This window comes from Phaseolus vulgaris, chromosome 4 (assembly GCF_051622355.1).
Source record: "Phaseolus vulgaris cultivar YP4 chromosome 4, ASM5162235v1, whole genome shotgun sequence".
In the NCBI taxonomy this organism is placed as follows: domain Eukaryota; kingdom Viridiplantae; phylum Streptophyta; class Magnoliopsida; order Fabales; family Fabaceae; genus Phaseolus; species Phaseolus vulgaris.
In genome coordinates, this window is record NC_143501.1 from 7,418,641 (window position 1) to 7,446,367 (window position 27,727).

At 31.2% G+C, this 27,727-nt stretch overlaps 3 protein-coding genes across 4 annotated transcripts; 2 read left to right on the plus strand and 1 right to left on the minus strand.

Annotated features, from left to right (window-relative positions):
* Positions 1-3,154: 3,154 nt before the first annotated feature.
* LOC137837071 (uncharacterized) lies at positions 3,155-18,729 on the plus strand. 2 transcript variants are annotated; one of them, XM_090301494.1, is made up of 8 exons: positions 3,155-3,317; positions 3,439-3,537; positions 5,389-8,218; positions 11,254-12,027; positions 13,052-13,729; positions 15,372-15,854; positions 16,915-17,667; positions 17,839-18,729. In XM_090301494.1, the coding sequence occupies exons 3-8, from the start codon at positions 5,420-5,422 to the stop codon at positions 18,565-18,567; spliced, it is 6,216 nt and encodes a 2,071-aa protein (XP_090157620.1). In that variant the 5' UTR covers positions 3,155-3,317; positions 3,439-3,537; positions 5,389-5,419; the 3' UTR covers positions 18,568-18,729. The 2 variants fall into 2 exon arrangements, with proteins under 2 accessions (XP_090157620.1, XP_090157619.1); XM_090301493.1 differs by lacking the exons at positions 3,155-3,317; positions 3,439-3,537 and having other exon boundaries at positions 5,360-8,218.
* A 541-nt stretch (positions 18,730-19,270) lies between these two features.
* LOC137837072 (uncharacterized) lies at positions 19,271-22,511 on the minus strand. The gene is made up of 5 exons (XM_068645928.2): positions 22,265-22,511; positions 21,485-21,660; positions 20,648-20,746; positions 20,402-20,553; positions 19,271-19,811 (listed from the first exon to the last, which is right to left on the minus strand). The coding sequence occupies exons 2-5, from the start codon at positions 21,653-21,655 to the stop codon at positions 19,424-19,426; spliced, it is 810 nt and encodes a 269-aa protein (XP_068502029.1). The 5' UTR covers positions 21,656-21,660; positions 22,265-22,511; the 3' UTR covers positions 19,271-19,423.
* A 3,495-nt stretch (positions 22,512-26,006) lies between these two features.
* LOC150027858 (uncharacterized) lies at positions 26,007-27,602 on the plus strand. The gene is made up of 3 exons (XM_090301214.1): positions 26,007-26,452; positions 26,549-26,771; positions 27,444-27,602. Exons 1-3 carry the CDS (start codon positions 26,055-26,057, stop codon positions 27,600-27,602), a joined length of 780 nt encoding a protein of 259 aa, XP_090157340.1. The 5' UTR covers positions 26,007-26,054.
* Positions 27,603-27,727: the final 125 nt, after the last annotated feature.

Sequence of the window (27,727 nt, forward strand, 5' to 3'; positions counted from 1 at the left end):
AACTCCTAGTCTTAAGTTGTTATAAAATTCATACTAAGATAGACATGCATTTTATATAGAATGTATGGCATGTCAAACTACTACAAAGCAAGTTGGACTCAGAGAAGAAGAAAAGAAAGAAAATTGTTGAAATCTTGCAGAAAAAGGAAAAGAAACAACAAGTAAAGGAAAGATAAGAAAAAATCAATCTACTCAACGCATGAAAAATGACTCAACAGATGTCATGTGCTGAGCGGATAAAGGCCAAAAGGAACAAATAGATTAAAAGTATGAAGGGCTGAGCAAAATCACAAGGGTTGAGTGCACAAAATACTTCCCCATGAATAAAGTTCATATTCGCACAAAAGAAGGCTTGAAGCCAACCTGAGCCAAAATTAGGAAAATGTAGATTCACTTGAAGCCAATCCTAAGCTCAATAAGACTTCATTCATGGTCAAGAAAGGGATGTGTTGGGCTCAACTTGAAGTGAATCCCAAGCAAATTCCTACATATGTGAATCCTAAGAAGCCCAAAAGATTTTTGATTGGCATGCGCTGAGCGAAAGCCAAATTTATTGAACCCACTAAATCCCCTTTTTAAAAATCTCGAAATAGAGACCTTAGGATCTCATTCAAAACACCGAGAGGAAAGGAAGAACAAGGGCTTAAAAACATTAGAGCTCAAAACCAAAGGCTCAAAGTGCCTAAGCTCAAGAGAGGTTGAGTTTTAGGGTCATATCAAGTCATCAAACCAAAACAAAACTCTAAAGTAAAGGGTCAAAAGCCTAAGCTGACCAACAACATGAATAGATTCATGTTTTTTGTTCTTTAGTTTCTCATTCTTGAACGTTCACTTAAGATTTTACTATGAGTTGCTAAACTTATCCTGTTGGGATTGAAAAACAATGTGATATTTCTTAAGTTATTATTTTTTATGTGGGGTTGATAGTATGCTTAATGGTGCAAAACGATCATTGATGTCCTTGGAGCATGATTGAGATCGGAAGGCGAGTTCATGTATCTAAACCTTATCAAACCAGACATATATCTCAATACCGCAAAGCGTAGAGTTGAGAATATGATAAAGAATCTTAATGCGGAAATAATCTATAACAATGCAAAGAATTGATTGAGATATTTTATAGTTCTAAATGACCTCATATGAAAAATTGACTTAATTTGAACAACATAGTATTTATAAATAAGAAATTCCCAAAACTATTTCCATCACAATGTAATAATTTTTTTAGAATATAGAAGATGATATTTGTGTGTCATACAAAATATTACATAAAAGTGTTTGTAATTTTAATCTTATAGAAAAGTTGTTTGAGAAAATTCCAATTTTCTTCTCTCAAAAGTTACATGGTAAATAATAAAATAGACTAAGAGTGTTTATTAATATAAATCTTGAGATGAAAAATTACGTTCAATTTAGATGTACGTTCTTATTTGTCCTTATATGAGTGCATTTATGCTAGAGTAAATTACCTTTTATTGTGTGATTCTTAATATTCTCTTTACCATATGAAAAGGAAAAAAGATGAAAGATGACTTTTATGGAATATATAGTATAAAATTATTAAGATAATAATACTTGTATATAAAATTATTAAGCTAATAATATTCTCAAGTTTTGTCCAATGTATCTTCTCAGTTTCTCTGCCATTATTTTCGTCCTTTCTGCAAGTCAATGGTCTTCTTTATTAATTTCTACCTGTATCCATCTACCCTCTTTTTGTCTTTTCTTCATACTAATAAGTGAAAAGTAAGAAAACTTCTAAAAGTACACACACAAAAGTACATTGAATCATAGAAGAATTTACACCACCCTTACTTCTTAGTTTCAATTAAATACTTATTCAAATAAAAAGTTTTCACTACAATAAAATTATGAAACAGAAAAAAAAATAATTAATTACTATAATGACTAAATTAGAAATTAGGACTAAATAAATTTTTGCCTTCTAAATTAGTTTATATTATTGTTTCTAAATTAGTATCTAATTAACAACCAAAGTTTTTACTACCAAATTTAGAAACAAATTTAAAAACTAAATAATTGATAGTTAAAAACTTGGTAGCTAATTAGATACAAATTTATAAACTAATTAATAATAATAGAAACTAATTTAAAAACAAAAAATGTATAGTCTCTAATTTAGTCATTATAACAATTAATTATTTTGGTCTCTAAAAATTGGTTTTTATTTGATAATTTTCTTGTAGTGCTCGCATTACATCTCCATAGTTTCTTCTCCAATCTCATATTTTTTAAAATATCAAAATTTTACATTTCAAATTTTACAATTCAAAAATACAAATTTTGTATTATATATTTTAAAATCTAAAATATAAATTTATATTATAGATTATAAAATTTAAAATACAAAATTTGTAACAAGTTTTAAAATATAGAATACAAAGTATTATAGATTTTGCAATCCAAATATAAATTCTAATTTATATTTTATATTATAGAATCAATAATATATTATATTTCAAATTTTATCATCCGAAAAATATTTTTATATTCTAAATTTTATAATCTAAAATACAAATTTATATTTTACTTTTTATAATTTAAAATACATTAAATTCATTTTACTATAATTGAATAATCAGGAAAGTGTCTTTATTACACCATCTCAAATTTAAGAAAAAAAAAACTATATGAAGAGTTTGGCAAATTAGAGTGACATTCTAAAAGTTGTTGGGTATTTTCAAAACTATGACTACCACAAGGTTCAGTTATCTTCTGTCAAATGTTCCTGCACCATATCAATTCCAACTGTATCCAACCAGTATTGAAAATGACAAAAATATTCTTAAAAAATATAAAAATAATCTTTAAAAAATAAGTGTCAAAACAAAAATTACTTCTGAATCTTTTATTAAGAAATATTCATAGATTTAAATATCCGGGAACACATTTTTGAATATTCTGAAAATATTTATCCATAGTGCAATTTTAATTTTATGTTTCGGATTTTTTTATTCAGAATGTATTTTTTTATTTTTGAATTATTTTTACTATTCCAAATTTTAAAATTTGAAAAAAATTAATTTTGGAAATTTAAAAAAATATAAAGTGCAGGTGAGAATTGATTCTCGGAACTTTCTTCCCCAAGCAACTCATTTTATATTTAAATATTCATTCTGTCCCTATATTACTCGTTTTCATCAAGAAATAGCCTTCTTTTTTTCTCAGCTTTTGACTTGGTGAATGTTCTGGGAAATTCTTTAATACTTTCTTGGCTCTGTCCAGATTGCTTATATAGAAGTTCACGACAACATTTGTGAAAAACAGACACAAACCACTCTTTTCAAAGATCGTATGTAAGTAACCTAAGTTTGTTGTAATGTTTTCTTGTTCTTGTTCTTGTTCTTCTCATCTTGATCACTTATATTCATGCTTTATTTCTTGATCTTATTCATTTTCCTGTTTCCTTTTGGCCAGATATACTTTGAAAGAAGTGTTATTGGTGGGTGGAAGAAGAAGAAAAAGAAGAAGAAGTTTTGGATTTGGTTGATTCTGACTGAAAAGCTTTTAATTAAGGTATGTTTTTCAATCATCTTGGATTAGATTCTAATGATAAGACTAGGAGCTAGAGTCTATAGTTGTCTCTTTCTTTTAATTTTCTTATTTTATTTTATTTTTCTATATTTTCTTTCTTCTTATTTTCTCTTTACATGTTTCTTAATATCAAACTTAATCGACTTGTTGGATCAAAAATCAATTATCTACCTGGTTTGATTGTGGTGCAAAATGGGTAATGTATAGAATTATTGCAAATTGGTTTAACTGATAAAAACCAATAAAAAATCAAAATTTTAATATTTAAAAAAAACTAAATTAACTTAAATTTTTTAGTATTTTTTTACGTTTACATTTATAGTTATTATATAATCACTACAAGAAAATCATGAAATAGAAACTAATTTTTAAAAACTAATTAATTTTTTATTTAGTTTCTAAAATGGTCTATAATTTAGTTACTATTGTAACTAATTATTTTGGTCTCTAAAAATTAGTTTCTATTTCATGATTTTATTGTAGTGAATATATGGATGCATATTATTGAAATTTCTACTTTAATGTGATAACTTTTTTTTGTTTAAGTTCTATAATAATATGTATTTAAAATGTTAAGAACCGTAAATTAATGTTTCATTTCAGTTTTTAATATTATACAATTATAATGTTGTGTACTTTTGAGATTATTCTGGTAGTTAATTCAATACCTATTCATAAACTATTTATTAATAATAGAAATTACTTTATATATCAATAATATTTTTAGTTTATAAGATATATTTAATTTAGTTAATATAGTGACTATTTTTTTATTTTTAAAAATAATTTTTATTTAATGATTTTCTTGTAATTATGAAATAAATATTTGTATAAACAAATAGTGTGGAATAATAGACTTTCAATTATAAAATCTAAGTTGGTATAAAAGTCACTACAAGAAAATTATGAAATAGAAACCAATTTTTAGATACCAAAATAATTAGTTGCAGTAGTAACTAAATTAGAGACCATTTTAGAAACTAAACAAAAAATTAGTTTCTATATCACTACAAGAAAATCATGAAATAGAAACTAATTTTTAGATATCAAAATAATTAGTTGCAATAATAACTAAATTAGAGACCATTTTAAAAACTAAAAAAAATGGTTTCTAAATTAGTTTCTATTATTGTTAAATAGTTTCTAAATTGGTATCTAATTAGCCACCAAGGTTTTTGCTACCAAATTTAGAAACTAAATAATTGGTAGTTAAAACCTTGGTTTCTAATTAGATATTAATTTAGAAACTATTTAACAATAATAAAAACTAATTTAGAAAGCAAAAAAATTTTAGTTTCTAAAATGGTCTCTAATTTAGTTACTATTGCAACTAATTATTTTAGTCTCTAAAAATTGGTTTCTATTTCATGATTTTCTTGTAGTGTATTAGTTTCTATTATTGTTAAATAGTTTCTAAATTGGTATCTAATTAGCAACCAAAGTTTTAGAGACCAAATTTAGAAACTAAATAATTGGTAGTTAAAAATTTGGTTGCTAATTAGATACTAATTTAGAAACTATTTAACAATAATAGAAACTAATTTAGAAATCAATTTTTTTTAGTTTCTAAAATAGTCTCTAATTTAGTTACTATTGTAACTAATTATTTTAGTCTCTAAAAATTGATTTCTATTTCATGTTTTTCTTGTACTGAGTGACATCTTTTTACCTTAAGCTTCAATTTAAATTTAAAATTTCAATCAAAGTTCTTTTATAATTAAATACCAATATTCATTTATAGTTTTAGTCATATCTTAGAAATACATATATTTTTTCTTCTGATTTGACAAAATTTAATTTGACTATGTTCTCTTACATTATAACATTGTACAGTGATTCAAATACATTCATCTGGGAAGCAAAAATGCAGTGTATTATTGCATTAGCAACAGGAACCATCACAAAACTTGGAGAGTCATTAGTTTCACCAATTGCAAATCAATTTGGATATCTAGTTTACTATAAAAAAAATATAAAAGATCTTAAAAATGAACTCAAAACATTGGAAGGTAGGAAAGAAGGATTGCAAGGGGTGGTTGATGAAGATAAAAGGAATGGACGCCAAATTGTATCTATTGTACAAGATTGGCTCAACAAAGTGGAAAAAATCATAAATGAAGTAGAAAAATCCAATGATTTTCAAGTAGAAAACAATAAGTGTCTTGATATATGGTCTCCAAATTTGGTGTCACGCTATTCATTAAGCAAGAGAGCAAAAACATTGATAATCAATGTTAAAAGATTAAATGAAGAGAAATTTGACATCATATCTTACTCCCCACCAACACCAAGACTTGGATCCACCTTCACAAATGTTATCAAAAGTTTCCCTAGTAGAAAATCAATTATTATAGAGATTTTGGAGAAATTGAAAGATGAAAATTTCAAAATACTAGGCATTTGTGGAATGGGCGGAGTTGGGAAGACTACACTTGTGAAAGAAGTAATCAAAACTCTAGATGTAAGCAAACTATTTGATGAAGTTGTAATGGCAGTTGTTTCCCAAAATCTTGATTATGTGAAAATTCAAGGTCAAATTGCAGATGCTTTAGGCTTGAGATTTGATAAGGAGACTATTCAAGGAAGAGCATGTCAACTAGGTGAAAGATTGAAAGGTATTAACAATATCCTAATAGTTCTTGATGATGTTTGGATAGACTTTGATTTTGAGTCTATTGGGATTCCTTATGGTGAGCATCATAATAATTGTAAAATTTTGTTTACATCAAGAATTGAAGATGTTTGTTATAGGATGGAAAGTCAAAAGAATTTCACAATTTCTGTTTTGTCTCCAGATGAAAGTTGGGATCTTTTTCATGATATGGTTGATAAAAATATTTCAACCAAGCTTGATATTTATCACATAGCAAAAGAGGTTGCAAATGAATGTGGAGGTTTGCCAATTGCCATTGTAACAATGGCAAAAGCATTAGCAAATAAAGAAAAACATATATGGGAAGATGCACTGGATCAATTAAAAAACTCCTCCATCAATTCTCTTTTAGGAATGCAAGCTTACGTATATTCAAGTATCAAGTTGAGTTACAATTTTTTAGATAATGAGGAAGACAAAAAAATTCTTTTCCTTTGTTGCTTATTTCCAGAAGACTTTGACATTCCTATAGAAATTCTACTCAGGCATGGAATGGGTTTGAGATTCTTTAAAGGCATTGATGCATTGTGGAAAGTTAGAAATCGAGTGCATACCATTGTTGATAAACTTAAAAGACGTTTCATGTTGTTAGATGGTAATGTAGAAGAGTGTGTCAAAATGCATGATATTGTACGTGATGTTATCAGATCAATTGCATCTACAGAAGAATATGGTTTTGTCGTACATGGTGATGGATCTCAAATCAAACAACCTAAAGAAGAAACATGTTGTCACAACACTGCAGTTTCACTTATCTTGGAAGAAGCAAAAGAATACCCTAAAATGTTAAATTGTCAAAAGCTTAATCTTTTGCAAATAACATCAAAGAAAATGGATTTGGTTCCAGAAAATTACCTTCAATGTGTTAATAAGCTTATGGTGCTCAATCTTCAAAATTTGTGCATTCATTCAATGTCTTTTGCATTTCAAGCTTTGGACAACATTCACACTCTACTACTCGAAGATTGTCATGTTGGAGATATATCTATAATTGGTAAGCAACTCAAAAAGCTTGAGATTCTTAGCTTTTCTAACTCAAATATTAAGCAATTGCCAGAAGAAATTGGACAACTAAGATCGCTAAGGTTATTAGATTTGACTGAATGCAACTATCTCATTCAAATATCAACTAATGTCTTGGCAAACTTATCTAGACTAGAAGAACTCTATCTCAGAGTAAGGAATCTTCCTTCTAAGGAAAATAATCACATTCTTTTTGAGTTACTGTCTTTATCTCATCATCTGAAGGTCGTAGAAATTGCAATTTTGACAAATGAAGATTTACCCAAAGATTTGTTCTTCGAAAATATTGAGAGATTTTGGGTCTATCTTGGAGATTCATCTACCTTTTTTAATGGAATTGTTCGAAAAGGATACTTACACCCAAATATTTTGAAACTAAATAATTCATATTACAAATATGTCAAGGAAAGTGTGACCATTCAACAATTACTTCAAAAAGTTGAAATTCTCAACTTGGTTGATATAAAAAACATGAAAAATGTCATCTTGGAATTAAATGAAAGGGGTTTTCCATTTTTGAAGCATCTAAGTATCGAGTTTTGCAACAACCTTGAATATGTTGTAGATGCATTTGACGGTTGTATCTTTCCTCAACTTCTATCATTCTCTTTACGTAGTTTGGATAATTTAAAAGAGATATTCAATGTCATTAGTCACATGAGTCAAGCAAATGACTTTACAAAGGCTAACTCCATCACTTCATCTCAATGCTTTGGATCCCTTACAAAACTTAAAATAGAATATTGTAACAAGTTGAAGACTATCTTCACATTGTTTCCAAGAAAAATTAGTTTGGCTACACTTCAATGTTTGCATGTGGTTGAAAGTTATGGAATTGAATGCATCATCTCAAGCAATAGTAAGTATGATGGGAAATCAATGATTGAGTTTTTAAATTTAGTAGAATTGAAGTTGCAAGAACTACCAAACTTGATCGGGTTTTTTGAAAGCAATGTTATTCATGAGAATCGTTCCTCAATAATCCAAGTAAGTTTGATATTCTCTTATCCTTTCTTTTTCCCTTTATATACATGTGCATATTATGCACTTATGTTAACTTTGATATCACCCATGTTAGCAGGTGTTTGGATGAGATTAATTATAGATATAATCATTTTAAAAATGATTATTATAAACATAAGATTTTAAAACAATTTATTACTAATGAAAAGTTACTACATAAATCTTGGAAAAATATAAGCATTTTATGTTTCTCCTTCTTTTACAATGTTTTTTATAACTTATTTTAAATAGTATATAACTTACTTGATCAACATACAATATTAATAATAAATAAAGAAGTTTAATAGTTAAACTTCTAGCATTTTTTAGTACTTTTGGATAAAGTCTCGTTTACTTGTAAACGATGGTAAGAATATTAAATTGTACAAGTAATGAAGTTGTAAGTAAGATCATATTCGTAGAATTGTGCAATAACTTAATAATTAAAGTATAATTTTTAGACCGATAAAACTAAAAAAAATGTAAAAGACTAAAGTTTCTAACATACAATCACTACTTGTTTTCATTCAGTCAAGATTATATTATTATTAGCCTACAAAATTATTCAAGACTTATACCTTAAGTGAGAGAACCTAAATCCCTTGATTTTACTATCAATCACTTTAATTAGGGTAACAAAAGCTTATTTTAAGAAAAATTCCAATAATGATTAATCCTCTTTACCCTATCCATATACATAAACATGATTGGTTTTCTTCTCTAGTTTTTAACTAAAAAAAGTTTCTCAATTCCAATTGAAATAATAAAATCATATCAATTAGAACAACACAAATATTAATCATAAAAGAAGAATAATAATTACTAACAATTAATAAAAACAAATATAACAACTACATTACATTAAATACTAACGAAAGAAAAAACTTAGCGGCTCATGGCCATGGAGAAAGAATCTTTAGAAGATTTTTTTCCTAATCTCTAGTCTATACGTGTTAAGTGTATGAATGGTTTCAAAAAATTTCTTTTATAGGAATTGGTCATTTCTCATAATGGGTTTTAGATAATAAAGGTATTTGAGTTTCAAACAAATGTACTTCTTAAGTTCACACAAAATTTTATTATTTTGTTCTTTGAGTTTGGCTTAAGCTGCCCAAAAATTAGTAGCTTAAGCACTCAAAATATGCTTAATTTTTTTTTTTGGTCCCCACTTATGCTACTTATAAATATGTAGCTTAAGTTGATATGAGTCATACGTTCACAAGAAGATATAAGCATATGAAACATGAATCTAACAAGATTTAAATCTTATGTTTGTCTTAAATCATGGATCAATGCATAGGAAACTTGAATCTATGATTCCATACACAATATCACAAGAAGAATATGAACACATAATTATATCCTATTTTTCAATGTATGTTCAAGAAAGAAGAAAATAGTGAAATAAAACTAAACAAAGGAAAATATGACTCAAATTCAAAAATAGTAGGCAAATTAGAAACAACTTAAATCGATGAAGAAAATCAAGTCATATCATGTTCTCAACATAAATCATAAGCTCAAATCACAACATTATTCATTAATCAATATTAACTGAGAATTAATGAACACATACACAAAATCGAAGTAGCAATGAAATTACCAATACAATTAACAACAAAAAATCAACTTAGTAATGAAATTCAGTCTACTATGAAATTTGAAACACGCTTTATCACAAAAATATTGTTAATGACAAAATTCCAAATAAGCATACAAATTTCAATTTAACTAAGTTGTTTAATAAATTTCCATGGATTAAACATTACTCTATATACAAAGTTCCATACACTAGATTACAAGAAGAATAAGAACAAGCATACAACTAAAATTGTAACACAACAATAAAAAAAAACAAATTGAACCGAACAAAATAAGAAAATAATCTCAAACTATGGATATAATGTGAAAAGAAAATGATTGAACAAGAATAAGAACTCAAAGTAAAGAGGAGAATATGAGAATAATCACGATGGAAGAATGACACACCACTTGAGATGAAATCTTCATATTCCTTATCCAAAATAAGAAAAAGGGATTGAATAGTCATTTGGATCCTAAAAGCTAAGATAAGAATCTAGAAAATTGACCATTCTCACGAAAGTTTCTAAAACCTCTCAAATTCTTGTATATTCAAAAGTGAAATACAAAGAAAGGAGATTATTATATATAGGAGTAGTCATCCAAAAAAAAAAAGATTATTCAAATTACAATGAAATGAATTCTAAATCAAATGCAAGTCTAATTTTGAAAACTTATAAGAGTTGGTCAAAAGTTGAAAAGGAAAAATATGAGGGTTTTCCATGCTTGTATCACACTATTTATGTTTGTCACATTAGTTATGCTTCTTCATTTCACTATGCAAGGCATCACACTACAAGAAAATCATCAAATAGAAACCAATTTTTAGAGACCAAAATAATTAGTTGCAATAGTAACTAAATTAGAGACCATTTTAGAAACTAAAAAAAAATTGGTTTCTAGATTAGTTTATATTTTTGTTAAATGGTTTCTAAATTGGTATCTAATTAGCAACCAAGTTTTTTGCTACCAAAATTAGAAACTAAATAATTGGTAGTTAAAACCTTAGTTGCTAATTAGATACCAATTTAGAAACTATTTAACAATATTAGAAACTAATTTAGAAACCAATTTTTTTTTTAGTTTCTAAAATTGTCTCTAATTTAGTTACTATTGCAACTAATTATTTTGGTTTCTAAAAATTGGTTTCTATTTGATGATTTTCTTGTAGTGTCATTGAGCTTGAATTGGAATTAGAATCCAATTTGTCTTCTTACTGGCATGTAATATTTTCTTCTCTTTGTACTCCTTAACCAAAAATGTTACAAGAATTTGAAATTATGTATTCTTTTCCTTTTCGTTCTTCCTTGTTTATACCCTCATCTTAATTGGTTGGAGAACATTTCATGTTTTCCTCTAGAAGTTCCCTTAAAGTATATATAAATACTTCTTGTGTGTTTTTTTAAGGGGACAACTTCTCTTGTCTTATTTGTTTGCAGATTCATGAATCCAATGATCAATTAATTGAAGACGTCCAATTGCCTAGTTCAAAATCAAGTGTTGATCAAATTATGCCCATTGCTACTCTTTTCAGATCTAACTGGATGCAACTGTTTCCAAAGTTGGAAAAACTCTTCTTACATGCATGTTCTTCACTAGATATGGTGTTTGATATGCAAAGATCACAATTTCATGGTGAATCACTGGTGTTCTTATTTGCTCAGTTGAAAGAAATAGAGATATCTTGGCTCACTAAGTTAAGACACATTTGGGGTAATGCTCCAAGCTATATTCAAGGCTTTCAGAATGTGAAATCAATCAAAGTTAAGAAATGTGATTCCTTAGGGTTTCTTTTAACTCCCAACATTGCAAGGGCACTTACTCAACTTCAAAAAATGGTGATACATAGCTGCCAATCCATGGAGAAAATTGTTGCAAAAGAAGTAAACCTAAATGGTGATGATGAAGAGAAAAATGTTGAAACCCTAGTGTTTGGTCAATTAGAATCTTTAACACTTGTTGATCTCCCAAATCTTATGAGTATTTGTCCAGATTCCTGTGAAATCATGTGGCCATCTTTGAGATTTTTATGCATTGATGGATGCCCTCAGCTTATTATGACATCTTCCATGGCAAGGCAAGAGAATTTCAATGCCTCATCAAGTTGTTCAACATGTGATGCTGCAAATGGAACTTCTAAAGAGGATTCACCAAGGTTTTCTCATTGTTTCCTTGGATGCACCCCACATGTATTTTCCAACTTCAAGTTTAAGGTAATATGAAAGTAATTTATGTTTTAATTCCTTACACACACAATTTTGGAATTTTTACTTTAACAATTTTTGTGTGTTATATTTTCTTGCTATCCCTTTCGGGTTAAAATTCTTTCGAAGTCCAGAAAACTAAACAAGAAACTGATTTTGTGCTTGAACTCAAACCTCAATATGTTATGCCATATTTAGTTCCACTCTTAATTTAGTTGACTTTCTTTTAATCAATAAATAAAAAATAAATAAATAAAAATATTTAAGGAATATTTTAATCTTTATAAAAAAAATATTGAATGTAGTCCATAAAATATATATATATATATATATATATATATATATGTGTATGTTTCACATGTATTTACATCATCCAAAATTTCATAATTTCAAAATACAAACAAATTCAATAAAACTAATATAGACAGTCATGGTGATTTTGCTGCAAAGAAGTCATCATATCGTGACATATGAACCATAAGGTTAAAATTCATCATAAGAAAAAACATTATGGAAAGGTGAGGGTGAAAGGTGCATGATGATTACAAAACTTGCAAAAGGTAACATAGGTTTATCTAGATTATTAAGGTTAGTATTAATGTATTTTATAAGTAGGTTTTGATGTATAATTTTGTTTTGTTCGGAAGGGGGGACTATCATTTTGAAAGCTTAGACAAACTTGATATAGCTTTTGTTTTGTTTTTATCTTAAACATTTTGTAGTTTGCAAAAATTTTATGGAATAAAATATCAGGTGACGTGGTTATGGCATGATATAAAGGTTGAAATACCCGAAAGTATTTCCTTTAATTATAATTTTATTTTTTGTTGAAAATAAAATATAGAGAAACATAAATATTGACCATAACTATAAACAAAAATGTATTTGTTTAGTTAAAATAAATAAACATCTCTAATGATGAGTCTTCGGCTTTGATATTGATTAGCTATTTGTGTATTGAATTTTTCTTACCATACTCTTTTATTCCACCCTTTTTCTATTAGTAAAATGATGGTTAACTTATTTATTGCAGGCTTCATCAACAGAGAAAGATGTCCCTTCTGTCAGCAATATATATTCCAAAGCAGAAACAGTATCCCCCATTCCAGTTTTGGAACAAATGCAAGTAAAAGGATGGGATTCACTACAAGTCTTGTTCCTTCTCAAACAAAACCAACTTTCTGATGACACTAATGCCAATTGTCTAGTGAAGTTGACACTTGCACAAACACCTAAAAATCCAGCAGAAATCACTGCATTCAACAACCTCACTGTGTTAACTATAGATACTTGTCACAAGTTGAGATATCTGTTCTCATATTCCATAGCAAAGCTCCTTGTGAAATTGCAAGAAATAAAAATGTCAAACTGTAAGGTGGTAAAGCAACTCGTCCAAAGAGAAGGAGAAGATAGCTTAACTCTATCTCTTCCTCAATCAAGTTCTCTCAAAGTACAGGAAAAATCCTCATCTAGTGACTGTGCCACCTCTTCCCAAGAGGCATGTGCCTTAGAGTGGTCATCTTTGAAGAGAATTAGCATATCTCACTGTGGGGTGCTGGAAGTTGTTATTGGTGAAATAGGGGAGAAAATAGACACCATAGTTGCTTCATTTGCTCAGCTGCAATCTCTTACATTGAGCCATCTACCAAATGCTGTAAGCTTTTGTCTCACACCTTGTGCATCAGAATCACCATTTGAGAACATCCATGAGGTATGTAATACATTGCTAACTAGTGCCAAATATTGCTACTAAAATTATTTTTGGAGTGACAACAATGCATAGCTCAAAAGGGTAAGTCCACTTGAGTCTATGTAGCAAAACTTTATGGTATTCTTCTTAACCTCACTCTTTAGTCCCTTTTGTTTGTCTCTTAAGTTTTTTAGAGTCAATAAGTTCTTTATTTTTAAAATTAAGAAAGTTTGGACTAGTTGTCAATGTTGTTCTATTTAAGTCTTTTAATTTTATGAAATTTATAATATATTTGGGAAATAAAACAATTTTTTTTTAAAATATAATATTTTACAATATTTAGAAGGAAATTATAAAATACAAAATTAATATCAAAGTATCAGTTGTTTGTAATGGTAAATTTCTTATTTGAACTTTAAAAAATATTAAAAAGTAATTTAATAAATACTAAAAATAATTTCATAATTAGAATAAATATATTTTTTCTACGAAATTTAAAAATAAATAATAATAATAACTAAAAATATTAGAAAAATACATTAAAATATAAAAAATTAATAAAATTAAATTAAATAAGTTTTATAAACTTAAAAAAAGTAGTTAAAGTAGCTTATTTAAGTTATAAACTCATAAGATAAACTATTTTGACAAATATTTTTGTAAAAGTCAAATTAGTTTATAAACTACACCAATACATTCATTACAAGAAAATCATAAATAGAAATCAATTTTAGAAACAAAAAATAATTAGTTGCTATAGTAACTAAATTAGAGACCATTTTAAAAACTAAAAAAAAATAGTTTCTAAATTAGTTTATATTATTGTTAAATAGTTTCTAAATTGGTATCTAATTAATTTTAACTACCAATTATTTAGATTCAATTTGGTAGCAAAAACTTTGGTTGCTAATTAGATACCAATTTAGAAATTATTTAACAATAATATAAACTAATTTAGAAACCAAACTTTTTTTAGACTCTAAAATGGTCTCTAATTTAGTTAGTATAGCAACTAATTATTATTTGTCCCTAAAAATTGGTTTATATTTCATGATTTTCTTGTAGTGATTCTTGTACATTTATAAATATGGTTTATTTTGTTAGATTTACATTTAATTAAATATTTTATATTCTATTATTGTAATATAAAATAATATTTCTGTTTAACTATACAAGGATATGCAATAAAGTTTTATGAGTTCAATACTGTCTTTTTTTATATTTTAAACATGAAAATAAATGTAAGTAGCATTCATTTCAAACTTTATCCATTCATGGTTAATTGTTATCTCTATTTTTAGTAGGAAAAAAATTTGTAATGGCACAAATTTTTAAAATAAGAGAACTTAATCAACTTAAAAGCTTTAAGAGACTAAAATTGTAAATAATTTAAACAAAAAGTACTAAATTTACAATTACTTTGAATTCTTTTTACTAAACCTCAAAATGGTATATGCAATATTTCCAGTCCAACACGTATAGTGTTTTTGAAAAGTTGTAATAAGTTTACAATTTTCTAAACATAAACATTTATATCATTCATGTTTCATAAACATGTGTCCACATTTTCAACTATAATCTAAAACACACCAAGAAGCAGTGAGCTTGAAGCCAAATTATGAGATTTGGTCCAATTACATTTTCACTTTTTATCCATTTGCAGGCAACAAGTAATGAAGAAATCAGAATTATGAGAGTTGAACCACTTATAAATGGCTTCATTTTTCCTAATCTAACATATCTAGCAATTTCTAGCTGCAACAAAGTTAGCTGTTTGTTCTCTCCTTCAACATCAACTAGCTTTGTGCGGTTGGTAGAGCTAGATATATCTGGCTGTAGGGAGATAGAGGAAATAGTGTCTACAGAAGAAACACAAGGGAATGTGACTAAGATTGTGTTCCACAGCTTGCAACGTCTAAAACTTGAAAACCTACCAAAACTCAAGGCCTTCTGCCAGGGTTCCTATGGCTTTGATTTTCCATCATTGCATGAAGTATTGGTGAAAAATTGCCACATGATGGAGACATTCTCTCATGAGCCTTCATACAGTCCAAAGTTGGAAGGAGTCATCATGGAAATTGGAAGCATAACCAAGAACATGTGGATGGGAGATCTGAATGCTACTGTACCACTTTGCAAAGGACTTGTCAGTAACATTCTCATCCCCTATCCATTTTTATGTGTTTGTTGTGAGTACATATAATACCATTCTTTACTAAATTAAAAAGACTATAAAGCAAATCTAGGAAGATGCATTCCTATATATATGCAGTCACTTGAGATTTGAAGTAGAAGAGATAAGTTTGATACTGCAAAATGATTTCATTGAAGTGATTAGAACCTTAAGTTGAACCATGATTAGGGTGTCAATGGATGATTTGAATAATTTGTGTTGACTCATTTAATCTATAAACATTTTTTATTGATCCATCCATTTAAAATATATTATCTTTAAAAAACTATTTTCAGTAATCACAACAAAATATTACTCTTGGTGGATCATATTCTTATAGGAATGGAAAAGCATCAAAGAAAAACAAATGAACTTTGTAATGGCAATAGGAAGAAAAACCAGTTCATCAGTTTCCAATGACTAAATACTCTGATGTATTGGAAGAAAAAATAGATACATCATTAACCATTTATTGATCACTGAATTCAACCCATTCCAGCCATTTACTTTTGTATATCAAAATGATTAGATTGGATTGAAGTAGGCATGATTGGTTGGATTGGATTATGGATACATTTGCAACCCTTGCTCATGCTGCACTAAAAAGGGAGGTTTAGTATACATGAACAACAATGAGAAATTGATAAACTACACACATCTTTTACTCAACACACGACACAAATTTGTCTAATCACATCCCCTTTTACATCGAGTTATTTTATTTCTACAAATAATTACTATTAACACTTTTAATATTTCAGTTTTTTTCACTCTATCACTTGTAACATTATTCATCTTATCACACGTTTCTCTATCTTCCAATATCCATCCAAGTTGTACAAAAAACCGTTGAAAATAATTGTAAGAACAGATTTTTTTTCACCATTAGGCCGTTTATTAATACATTTTTCACATAAAATATTTAGACTCGGAGGATCTAATCTCTAGTAAAAAAAACCTCACACTAAATTGGTTAATTTGTCTTTTGAAATCATGGCTCTTTGGTTCATTTACCCATGAATATGATTTTCAGTTGGCTTTTCAAACATCAGAGACACTTGAATGGATCAAGCAGGATAAATGCATACAAAGATACTTCACCGAAGAAAAACACTTGACAGTTGAAGGTTTTCAAAGGCTGCTAAAACTAGTTCCCTCTAATGTGGTACACATATTTCAAAATCTAAAGGAACTCACCATAAAAAATTGTGGTTCACTGGTTGAGGTCTTTGAATCACATGGTGTGGATGCAAAGGAAATGCATGCCATGATACAGTACAAGCTAGAAGCATTGAATTTGTATTTTCTACCAAAACTGATCCACCTATGGAAAAACTATGGTGGAGTTGTGGCATTCCAGAAGCTTAGAATACTGAAAGTACACCACTGTGGCAACTTGTGTAGTTTGTTCTCTCCATCAATAGCCAGAAGTCTAGTGCAACTTAGGCACCTACGAGTTCATAGTTGCCACATGATGGAGGAAATAATTACTAAAGAAGATGAGGAATCAGAAGGATCAAATAATGCTGAGATTGTATTTCCACTTTTGAACAAGCTGGAGTTTCGTTATGTTCCCAACCTCAAATGTTTCTGCTCAGGAACTTTCAATATTGATCTTCCATCTTGTGAAGAAATGATAATTGAAAAATGTCCCAATATGACTACCTTTTGCTATGGATCAGTAACCACAGCAAAGCTTCCCCATATATATAAAGGTTCATATGAGTATATTGACATAATGGGAGACCTTAATATGACCATCCATCATGCTAATGAGAGTTTGAAGGTACATACATTCTCCATATGTAATCACATCAAATGATGTGATTCCTAATAAAAAGGGAAAAGGCCATTATAAGAATTTTGCTTTTCTTTCAGAATACTAACCCCTCCCCAGAATAAGATTTACCAAATGTAGCTTTAGTTGAGTTTCTATTAACAAGCATACATATTGCAGGTTGCACTAGAAACATCCGAGACAATCACATGCATTGAGCATGGTCAAAAGCTGCTGTCTTACATAAGAAGTGATACAGAGTTGGTCGTTGAAGGTAGTGAAAAACTGTTGCATTGTATTCCATCCAACATGCTGCATAGGTTCCAGCATCTAAAACAACTCAAGGTACATGATTGTGGTTCACTAGTTGAGATATTTGAATCGGGGGGAGTGGATGAAAATGAAGATGAAGGGTGGACCAGAACACCGTACAATTTTGATCTACAGGAACTGCATCTGTATGATCTTCCTAAACTGATGCACATATGGAAATATCATGGTGAAATCCTGAGCTTTATGAACCTTAAAAAGCTAAAGATTCAGCACTGTCCTAGTTTGAAAAATGTGCTTTCTCCTTCCATGGCCAGAAGCCTTTCACAACTCCAAGAGCTTTCAGTATATGAATGTGAGTTGATAGAAGAGATCATCACTAGAGATGAGAAACCATCTGAAGAACCAAGCAAGGTGAAGATTATATTCCCGGCATTGCAATGGTTAACCCTTTACCGGCTTCCAAGCCTTAGATGTTTCTGTTCAAGCACTTACCACTTTGAGCTGCCATCCTGCCATGACATAACCATTACAGAATGTCCTAAGATGGAGGCTTGCCATGGAAACAGAGGCACCTTAGAACTTCCTTTTGTCTCCATTAAGACAAATAATTTCAGGGCAGAAGAGAGATCTAAATAAGAATGGAAATTCACTCTGAAAGTTGCCTAAACCATATAACTTCTAATTCGCTATCTAAATCACGTGTTGTACATTTGGAAGGGAGACTTCTGCCTATTACTTTTATCACTATAAACTTGTTCCAGATTTTGCATCTCATGCCTACTTGAGATATTTTTTGCTGTTGTTGACGTTCGATATGATCCACCTAGCAGAACTATCGGTCCAAATATGTCAATATTGGTAAGTAGAATCTAGTAAACTGTACTTGGTATACACATAACTGGAACTTGTCAAAAGGCGCAGTTTTTCATTGGTTTCCAGTTGCACCTACATGGGCACAAAAATAAAAAAAATAAAAAATTGTTCCCCTACCCCATAGGTGCATGAGTGATGTATGTGTAAGTGGTATGAAGCTATACTTACTCTTTTACAAGGAGTGACTCACTTTCCCGTGAGTAAGTATCTTTGCAAGAACTCAATTCTTTGGAACCATTTCTAATGAGCTTTAGAAAAAATCATGTCCTACGTTTAACATAGCAGAACAAAAAGATAGGCAGGCCAAAAATCAAAATATCTTATAACGTGGGACATACCATTTCCGAAGTGAATACGGTACACAGATACAACTATAAAATTCCAACTTCACATTGTTTTCAGTGGTATACATAATTTTAGAAAAGAATAGTCTCAATTCTCATGAATCAAGAAAAAAATAAGAACATGTAAGTAAGACCTGTAATTATGCATTTCTGAAAACTTACCAACAGGTAAAAACAATGGGGAAATAAAATGGTCATATATTACAATGCTCCAACATCAACAACCAAAAACTTTCACTAAGAATTGCTTCTAGTACAGTGTAAAAACTATCACCCTATAAAAGCCAATTGATAGTAATGTTTCCAAGCCATGTGAACAATGGGAACTGAACCAAAGCAATAAAGAGCAAGAGATAGTGGTGTCTGCTTGAGTCATAACTCCTGACCTCAGCAAAAAGAACTCTCTTCATTGTTTTCACCAAGAAGACTCCCATGCATAAACAGGTCCATGGCATCAGAAAGTAGTAGGAGTAGCCCAATATTATTCTTCCAAGAACAGCTAAACATATGCCAGTGAAAGTATACCCAGCATACGCTATAATGTCCAGAAGGGGAGCTTCACCACTGCCCAATGAAAGTAGTGTCACCTTAAGTAGTGCAGCTTGCATAAACCAACCAAGCAATCCCTTGATGAATAACAAGTTCAACGCTTCTGGACTAAACCTGTACATAATAAATATAGCATCTTAATAAGTCACGGTCCATTACAAACTAAGGTTCTTACAAGTTTTCAGTTGGAAATACAACATAAAAACATATTTTTCAAAAAATTAAAACTGAAAAACTTGTGCATCTGATGCAAAAATCAAGAAATTAAAAACAAAGGGGAGCAGAAATAAACACATATCACACAGATGCCAAAATTTCTTGCAACGAAGTTGCCAACATTCAACACTGCTAATAGAGTACTATGCATTTTATTGCATATTTGTAGACCCCTCCCAATGACACACACATCATACAATCCTCCTCAGATAATGGTTTACCAACATTCATTACAGACCAATTAAAACTCAGCACAAACTAGAGAAAATATGAGGAAAACAGTTTTCTCTATATTGCTTTAAAATACCCTCGTATGGCAATAGCATATAGTTGACAACATTTTATACATGGCAATTCAAGAGTGCAAGTATGAACAGGAAAGTGAGGAGCAAAATTTCTAACTAAAAATTTGAGAAGAATAAGTAGAGCAACATACATGTCAGTACTGTATTATTGGATTAAGGTAGAGGAAGAAGTGGAGTACTTACTTTCCATGAAGACCCAACGAGAGGCCAGCTAGAATAACGTAAGTACCAAATGCCATTAATGGAATGTATAGGTCTGGTGCGTTTATGTCATAAATTGGGGGCTTATAAGAGAGCCTACCCCCGACTGGCTCAGTTATTCTAGTCCAATGACCCTGACCCAGAAAAGAAGAAATAAGCAGCATGAAGATAATAACATAACCAACAAATTTAAGGAGAAATGCAGAAAATTGAAACATTACTGCTTACCCTGTGCAGGAATGGTAACAAAACAACCTTCAATTTGTTCTTAACATAATGGTCATTCACTTGGAAGTAGTATTGGGGATCAGAGAAATACCGACTTATCTGTTATTCAATGGAGAAGATTAATTTAAAGATGCAAATCTTGTATTAACATTTTGAGAGACTATCCATACTCAAGATACATATAGATTGCAAATCAAGTCCCATCAAGCTATTCAACGACATTTTTGAGCTACACAATTGGTATCCCCTCTATAATCAGTCAAGCCTAAATAGATTGATATACAGTCATGATCAAAGGTGAGTGCACATACCATCTACAAACAAGATTTTAAAGTAAACCATGCATCATTTCAAATTTTCTTCAAAATGATTAATAAAAAACTCCAAACACTAGAGTGCAAAGTCATGCACAATAGTTTCAGACAATGGATAAATCAGTACTGCTAAGAAGATATACCAACAGTTATAGAAAAAAGGGATTGAATTTTTTTAAGAGGTTAGGCCACTCTCTTAGGTATGAGACGCATTTTAAGCACAAGAAAGATTAGGGAAAACAACAATTTGAACTTCAATGTCCACATAAAATTAACAACTACCTCCGAAGATACAAAGACAAGTTGGTCTTCCAAAGATTTAGGAAATAAATATAGGCATTCATACTTACATGGACATGAATACAATCACTCAATTTATCTTTGAATATCAATTTAGACCCTAAATGCTACTTTTACACTATAAGCTATGAAGAATAAAATTGTCACGCAAAAAGATTTAGAGGAACAACTTCATGTCTCATGTATCATTGGGCAAAACTTCGACAATGTTACTTAGTCTTACATTGCTTTGGACATACTCAGAGCTCGATCCTAATATTTTCCCTCCATAAGCACCCAATCCGCCTCGAATGAGCCCTGAACCAGCAACATTAAAAGCACTCCCGAAAGGATTTGGTGGCAAGCTCGGTTGAGGCTGCGGTACCCCAGGTTGGGATCCAACATTATTGTACATTCTCACTGCCACCACAAAAAAAAATCAACCAATCAGAAAATTTCAATGTGAACACAAAATCAACACCAAGATAACATAATACAAGACTAAGTAAACCCTCTTCTAACAAAACCCGTCATTCCCAAAGGCAACGCGAGATCCATTTCAGAAATAGATTGTCACGCCATAATACCATAAAAATCAACAACTAACAAATCACTATCAATAATCAAATACATCATAAGTTTGAAAGAAAGAGTGTACTAAGCATGAAGGTAGAAACCCCTCATTTCAACAAATTTAATGTACTAGAAATTTGAACAGAAAATTCCATTTATTAATGATTAAAAACGCTATCAACAATGCAAATGTAAGTCAAAACAACCGTAGATTCAAAATCCATATTGAAAAAAAGGGAAATGAAATTCGGAGTGGCGTGCCAATTTGAAAACGACCCAGTTAGCAAGAGAGGGAAAAGCTTCAAGCTTTAAACCCCAAAGTGAGAGAAAGGGGCAGAAGCGATGATGGGTATGGTTAAAAATGAACATAGTTTGAATAGATAGTATGATTAATAGGAAAAAGGTGAAATTAAAAATATGTGAAGAGGTTTGAAGCAGAAGAAGAAGAAACCTCGAAGAGAAGGGAAAATTGGCGAGACGAATCACAGTGGTGGAGGAATCAAGAACTATGGCTCCGGCGAAGGAAGTGAGTGAGATCTGAGAACAGAGAGAGAACCCACAGCAGAGGCATAAACGGTAATTGCGATGAACTTCCCTCTTTTATAAAATGGAAAACATATGTTTACTTTGTATCACATAAATAATCATTTTTATCACATCAAAGTTTATTTTGTATTCTTTTAAGAATTTGGACTTTTGCAAAAATTTCGTTATGTCAAATTCGTTTTTGTATAAGAAATATTTCTAAAGATTGAACATGTTTTTAGTCTCTCACATTTTTTTTTATCCTTCAAAAGAAACTGCAAAAAGTAGTAATTTAAAAATAATTATATTTTTAGAATTAATTCTGAAAATAACTAAGAGGACCAACACTTTTTCTAGAATTAAATAATATCATTATAAATAATATTGTTAGGTTCAATAACTGCATCATTGGAAATAATATCATTAAAAACGTCTTAGATGGTTAAGAGAGGAAGACATATTTAAATTATTCGATATTAAGTTTGTTGAGATAGCATCACTAGTGTCAATCACTGCATCCGAGATATTATCTGTTTTGGAGCTCTGAACTCAATCATTATTTTGTTCTTAAAAAGATGTCTTTGAGAGTTAAGGAAGGAAGTTGTATTTAAATTGTTCTAGAACTCGACTTCTAAATAATGTGGGATTATTTGGTGTACCAGAACAAAAAGATTAAAAAAACCAAACATGTCCATTTAAGGACAAAGATATACATTTTTTATAACATCAATTTTATAAAAGAATTTTTATATATTTTCAAAGAGAAGCAAAAGGTTGAATCTAGACATGTGTTATTTGGAGATGCGTCAAAGGTTGAAGTGAAAGACTAGACTAAGGTTCGTACAAAAGGATGGCTTAATTGGGTCAATCCAAGATGTGTATTACGTACCATATCTCTAAAGCAACAACTGTGTATGGGAAACTCATGAAGAAATGTTATTCAATACTTATGATTGATTAGGTATTACACTTGAAAGATGAGCACAGGCGTCTGGTCGTTTAAGTTGAAATGAGCAAAAAATCACATGTATAAGATGAATTGAGAAGCGTTCGAGAAAAATGTATGAATGTCATTGTGGCATCTCCATTTTGGAGACCTACATCATATGGTCTAAATGAGTGGAAGAAGAAGAACATGGTGCACGAGTGATCATTGTCGTTTAGTAATCAAATTAAAAACAAATCAATGTAGATTGTCTAACGCAAGACTATATCGTATAGCACCAAAGAGATGATAGTACAAACATGGTCATATGACCTAAAGTCGTCTCCTAACAAATCCAAAAATAAATTTAGTAGATCAATGTTCACAACTTCTCTACAAGAAAATGTTATAATAACAGTAAAGATTAAAAAGGGGGGGGGGGTTTAAAGATGTTTCACAAAAAAGTAAAGTAGACGATTGAAAATATAAAGGAACAGATTGAGTCTCAAGCTCTTTCAACAATGAATTCTTCATCATTTTATAAAAATGTATCATTCATTCAACCATCCAACTAGGATCAAATTAACTAAACATGCATAATCTAAAACAATGGAATCTAATTAATGAAACATGTGTCCACTTTTTCATTCAATGCCTCACTCGTCTCCATGAGTAGGGATGGCAATGCGAGGTGAGCCATGTGGGTCGCCCTGCAACCCGCTAATAAAAAGCATGGGGTGGGCTTAGAAAATCAACCCGCTAACCTGCTTTAGCCTGTCTTGCATAACCCGTAGCCCGCGTGAGCCAACAGCGGGGCGCCCCAGGCTCTGACCCACAAAAAAAAAGTTTGTGTGTTATGTGTTGGCAGTGCTGCTCTGCTCTCTGTTCTCGTCACTCTATACAAATTAAAACCTAAATTAGGTTTTCCTCCACTCCACCACGCACACGCTCCTCCTTTTGTTCCTTACCTCCATCACGACGCACAGTGCCTATGCTTCGCTGCCTCCACACCACACACCGAGATGCCCGTTCAAGATGAAATATCTTGGGGGACCATGATCGCGGGGTACAGTCATTTTGAAACTGTGTAATCAAGTCGTTGAACTCTTTAGTGAGATGATGGCTTTGAAGGTTAAGCCGGATAATATAGCATTGGTGTCAGTTCTCTCTGCTTGTGCTTAGTTGGGGGAGTTGAAACAAGGTACCATCGTCCACGATTTCATTAAACGAAATAGGATACGGGTTGATTCGTATTTGGCAACCAGGTTGGTGGACTTGTATGCGAAATGTGAGTGTGTTGAGACTGCGAGGGATGTGTTTGAGTCTTGCGAGGAGAAAGAAGTGTTCATGTGGAATGCCATGCTTGTTGAGTTTGTGATTCACGAGGAATGATCGATGGTGTTGGAGTATTTCTCTAGAATGGTTGTGAAGGGCGTCAAACCACTAAATGCAGGCTGGCCCGCAGACCCGCGGACCAGCCCTTATGCGAGGCGAGGCAGAGAAACTAGTTCGCATTTATTATCCGGGACGCGCCCACCCAGCCTGCATTTTGCGGGCCAAGTGCGCGACGGGCTTGCCCACATTGACATTTCATGAAAAACCCTTCCTAACTTTGTTGAAAGGACAAACAACAATATTTGCATAATCATAAAAAAATATCTCTATTATGATTTGGTGCAATAACAAATCATTGAGACTATGATATGACAATAAATCAAGAATTGAATTAACAAAGAACCTAGTCAATCACGAGAAAAACAAACGCATTGACATTCACTTTCACTTCATTCGAGATCATGCGAAAGAAGAAAATATGGAATTAGTGCATTTGGCAAGTTGAGATCAAGTCACAAATATCTTCATGAAACCACTATTTACGATACTTTCAACAACCACAAGAAATTGTTCAACATAAAAGATAACAAAAGCATTTAAGTTTACTGAAAAATTTTGTTGAATAAAATTAAATGTCAATGTTAATGGTTTTGATTTAGCAAGTTTTTTTTGTTAGAATAAAAGGTTATTAGTTATTTTTTATGAATGACTATAATGGGTTTTGATTTAGTTTATACTCTTGAAGGACAAATTTCACTAAATAAATAATCATTGTCAGTTCTCAATTCTATACTATATTGGATGAAGATGAGTAAAATGAGTAATATATAAGAAAAACAAATCATAACTCATTAAGATTTGTAAGTAAAGATGACGCTAGCTTTTTTTTAATGAATTTTCCTAATTTCATATTGAATCTCTCCGATATTTTCACTCCAAAAAGCAAGGAGTTGCTTAAAAACTTGTCCAAGTGAATTTTTTTGTTTCATACAATCCCTTCTACATTTCCATCTTGGGATTGTCCTTGTCAGCTTGCTCACTATAACATGCCTATGCTTGAAAATGCTGAGGAGAAACAATTGTTAGCTATTTTAGTTTGTTAGCTATTTTTAATAAGTCAATAAACAGTCCTAACTTATAGGACTGACTAGATCTAAGTAGTTGCTTATTTTACGCTTCATTTGTTACCATTTCAGTTTGTACAGGCCTATAAAGCCATGCTTCTATTATTGAATAAATCATGTATTCTCTTCATAGCTTTCTCTGTGCTTTCATATATTTAGATTAACAATTGGTATCAGAGCTCCGCAAGGGGCCTGACCAAAAGTGAGTGAAGAGCCTGATCAAAAGTGAGTGAAGAGAGCATCTAGCTTCAGAGTACAACCCCATGACTACCTCAGAAAAATTTGTTCAACCAGCCATTCCACGGTTTGACGGGCACTATGATTTCTGGTCTATGACTATGGAAAATTTTCTACGCAGCAAGGAACTGTGGCAGCTTGTGGAAGATGGAATACCTACGCTTGGTACTACACCCACTGAGGCACAACGGCGGACCGCATCCGAGGCACAACTAAAAGATCTAAAGGTGAAAAATTTCTTGTTTCAAGCTATTGATCGAGAAATTCTTGAAACCATATTGGACAAAAGCACGTCACAGGCAATCTGGAAATCTATGCAGCAGAAGTATCAAGGTTCGACAAGGGTTAAACGCGCTCAACTTCAAGCTCTTCGACGTGAGTTTGAGCTAATGGCAATGAAGGATGGGGAAAAGGTTGATAGCTACCTCGGACGTACACTCAGTATCGTTAACAAAATGAAATCCAATGGTGAAGTAATGGATTCCAGCACAGTGGTTAGCAAGATACTCAGATCTTTAACTGCAAACTTCAATTATGTCGTGTGTTCTATTGAGGAGTCCAATGACCTGAACCACCTGAGTCTTGATGAACTCCATGGCAGTCTACTTGTTCATGAACAACGCATGCAGAATTCTCAAACCGAGGAACAAGTTCTGAAAGTCACGTATGATGATAGCACAGGAACAAATCGTGGTCGTGGTCACGGCTATCGTGGACGTGGAAGAGGAGGTCGTGGAAGACAGTCTTTCAACAAGGCACTCATTGAATGTTTTCAATGCCATAAGTTGGGCCATTTTAAATCCGAATGCCCTGCTATTACAAAACAAGCTCATTATACAACGTTTGAAGAGGTACCCGAAGGTGAAGATGAGATTCTGTTGGTAGCATATGAAGAAGATACCCACCCGATCCAGATGGAGAATTGGTTCCTTGATTCTGGGTGCAGTAATCATATGACGGGAAATAAGCTCTGGTTTACAAAAATACATGAAGAAGGACTCCACAAGACTGTCAAACTTGGTAACGATACTACACTGGAGGTAGCTGCCAAAGGTAACATTCGGGTTCAGATTAATAATACTGCTCATGTTATTTCGAATGTTTATTACGTTCCGAAACTCAAAACAAATCTTTTAAGCTTGGGACAACTTCAAGAAAAAGGACTTACCGTTCTAATTCAACATGGGGTCTGCAAATTATTTCATCCGGACCGTGGCCTGGTGTTTCATACTACCATGCAAGGGAACCGCATGTTCTATTTATCAGCAATGATGTGTTCTCAAACTTCTCAGTGTTTCCAAGCAGAAGATATCTCTGAAAAAGACACACAACTATGGCATAGACGGTTTGGTCATCTCAATTTCAGAGGACTCAATACACTTGCACAGAAGCAACTGGTGATTGGGCTACCCTCATTGAAAACTTCCACAACTATATGCACCACATGTCTGGTTGGCAAACAACACCGTGAAACCATACCCAAGCTAAGCTCTTGGCGTGCATCAACTAAGCTACAACTAGTCCATGCTGATGTTTGTGGTCCTATCTCACCTATCTCCAATAGCCGAAAAAGGTATATACTGAGTTTTGTGGATGATTATTCCCGTAAGACATGGGTTTATTTTTTACATGAGAAATCTTAAGCCTTCACAGCATTAAAGAATTTCAAAACATGTGTTGAAAAGGAAGTTGGAACTTCTATTATTTGTTTGAGAACTGATAGAGGAGGAGAATTCACATCCAAGGAGTTTACCGATTTTTGTATTCA

Bases quoted from the DNA above. Each gene is read 5' to 3' on its own strand.
- LOC137837071 (XM_090301493.1), top strand. From the start codon at position 5,360: ATGTTCTCTTACATTATAACATTGTACAGTGATTCAAATACATTCATC. The intron at 8,219-11,253 runs GTAAGTTTGATA...ATTTGTTTGCAG, and splicing joins ATCGTTCCTCAATAATCCAA to ATTCATGAATCCAATGATCA. The intron at 13,730-15,371 runs GTATGTAATACA...ATCCATTTGCAG, and splicing joins CATTTGAGAACATCCATGAG to GCAACAAGTAATGAAGAAAT.
- LOC137837072 (XM_068645928.2), bottom strand. From the start codon at position 21,655: ATGTACAATAATGTTGGATCCCAACCTGGGGTACCGCAGCCTCAACCG. The intron at 20,747-21,484 runs GTAAGACTAAGT...ATTGAATAACAG, and splicing joins CTGAGTATGTCCAAAGCAAT to ATAAGTCGGTATTTCTCTGA. The intron at 20,554-20,647 runs GTAAGCAGTAAT...TTTCTGGGTCAG, and splicing joins TGTTACCATTCCTGCACAGG to GGTCATTGGACTAGAATAAC.
- LOC150027858 (XM_090301214.1), top strand. From the start codon at position 26,055: ATGACTATGGAAAATTTTCTACGCAGCAAGGAACTGTGGCAGCTTGTG. The intron at 26,453-26,548 runs GGTTAGCAAGAT...GAGTCTTGATGA, and splicing joins GTAATGGATTCCAGCACAGT to ACTCCATGGCAGTCTACTTG. The intron at 26,772-27,443 runs GCTATTACAAAA...ACCATACCCAAG, and splicing joins ATTTTAAATCCGAATGCCCT to CTAAGCTCTTGGCGTGCATC.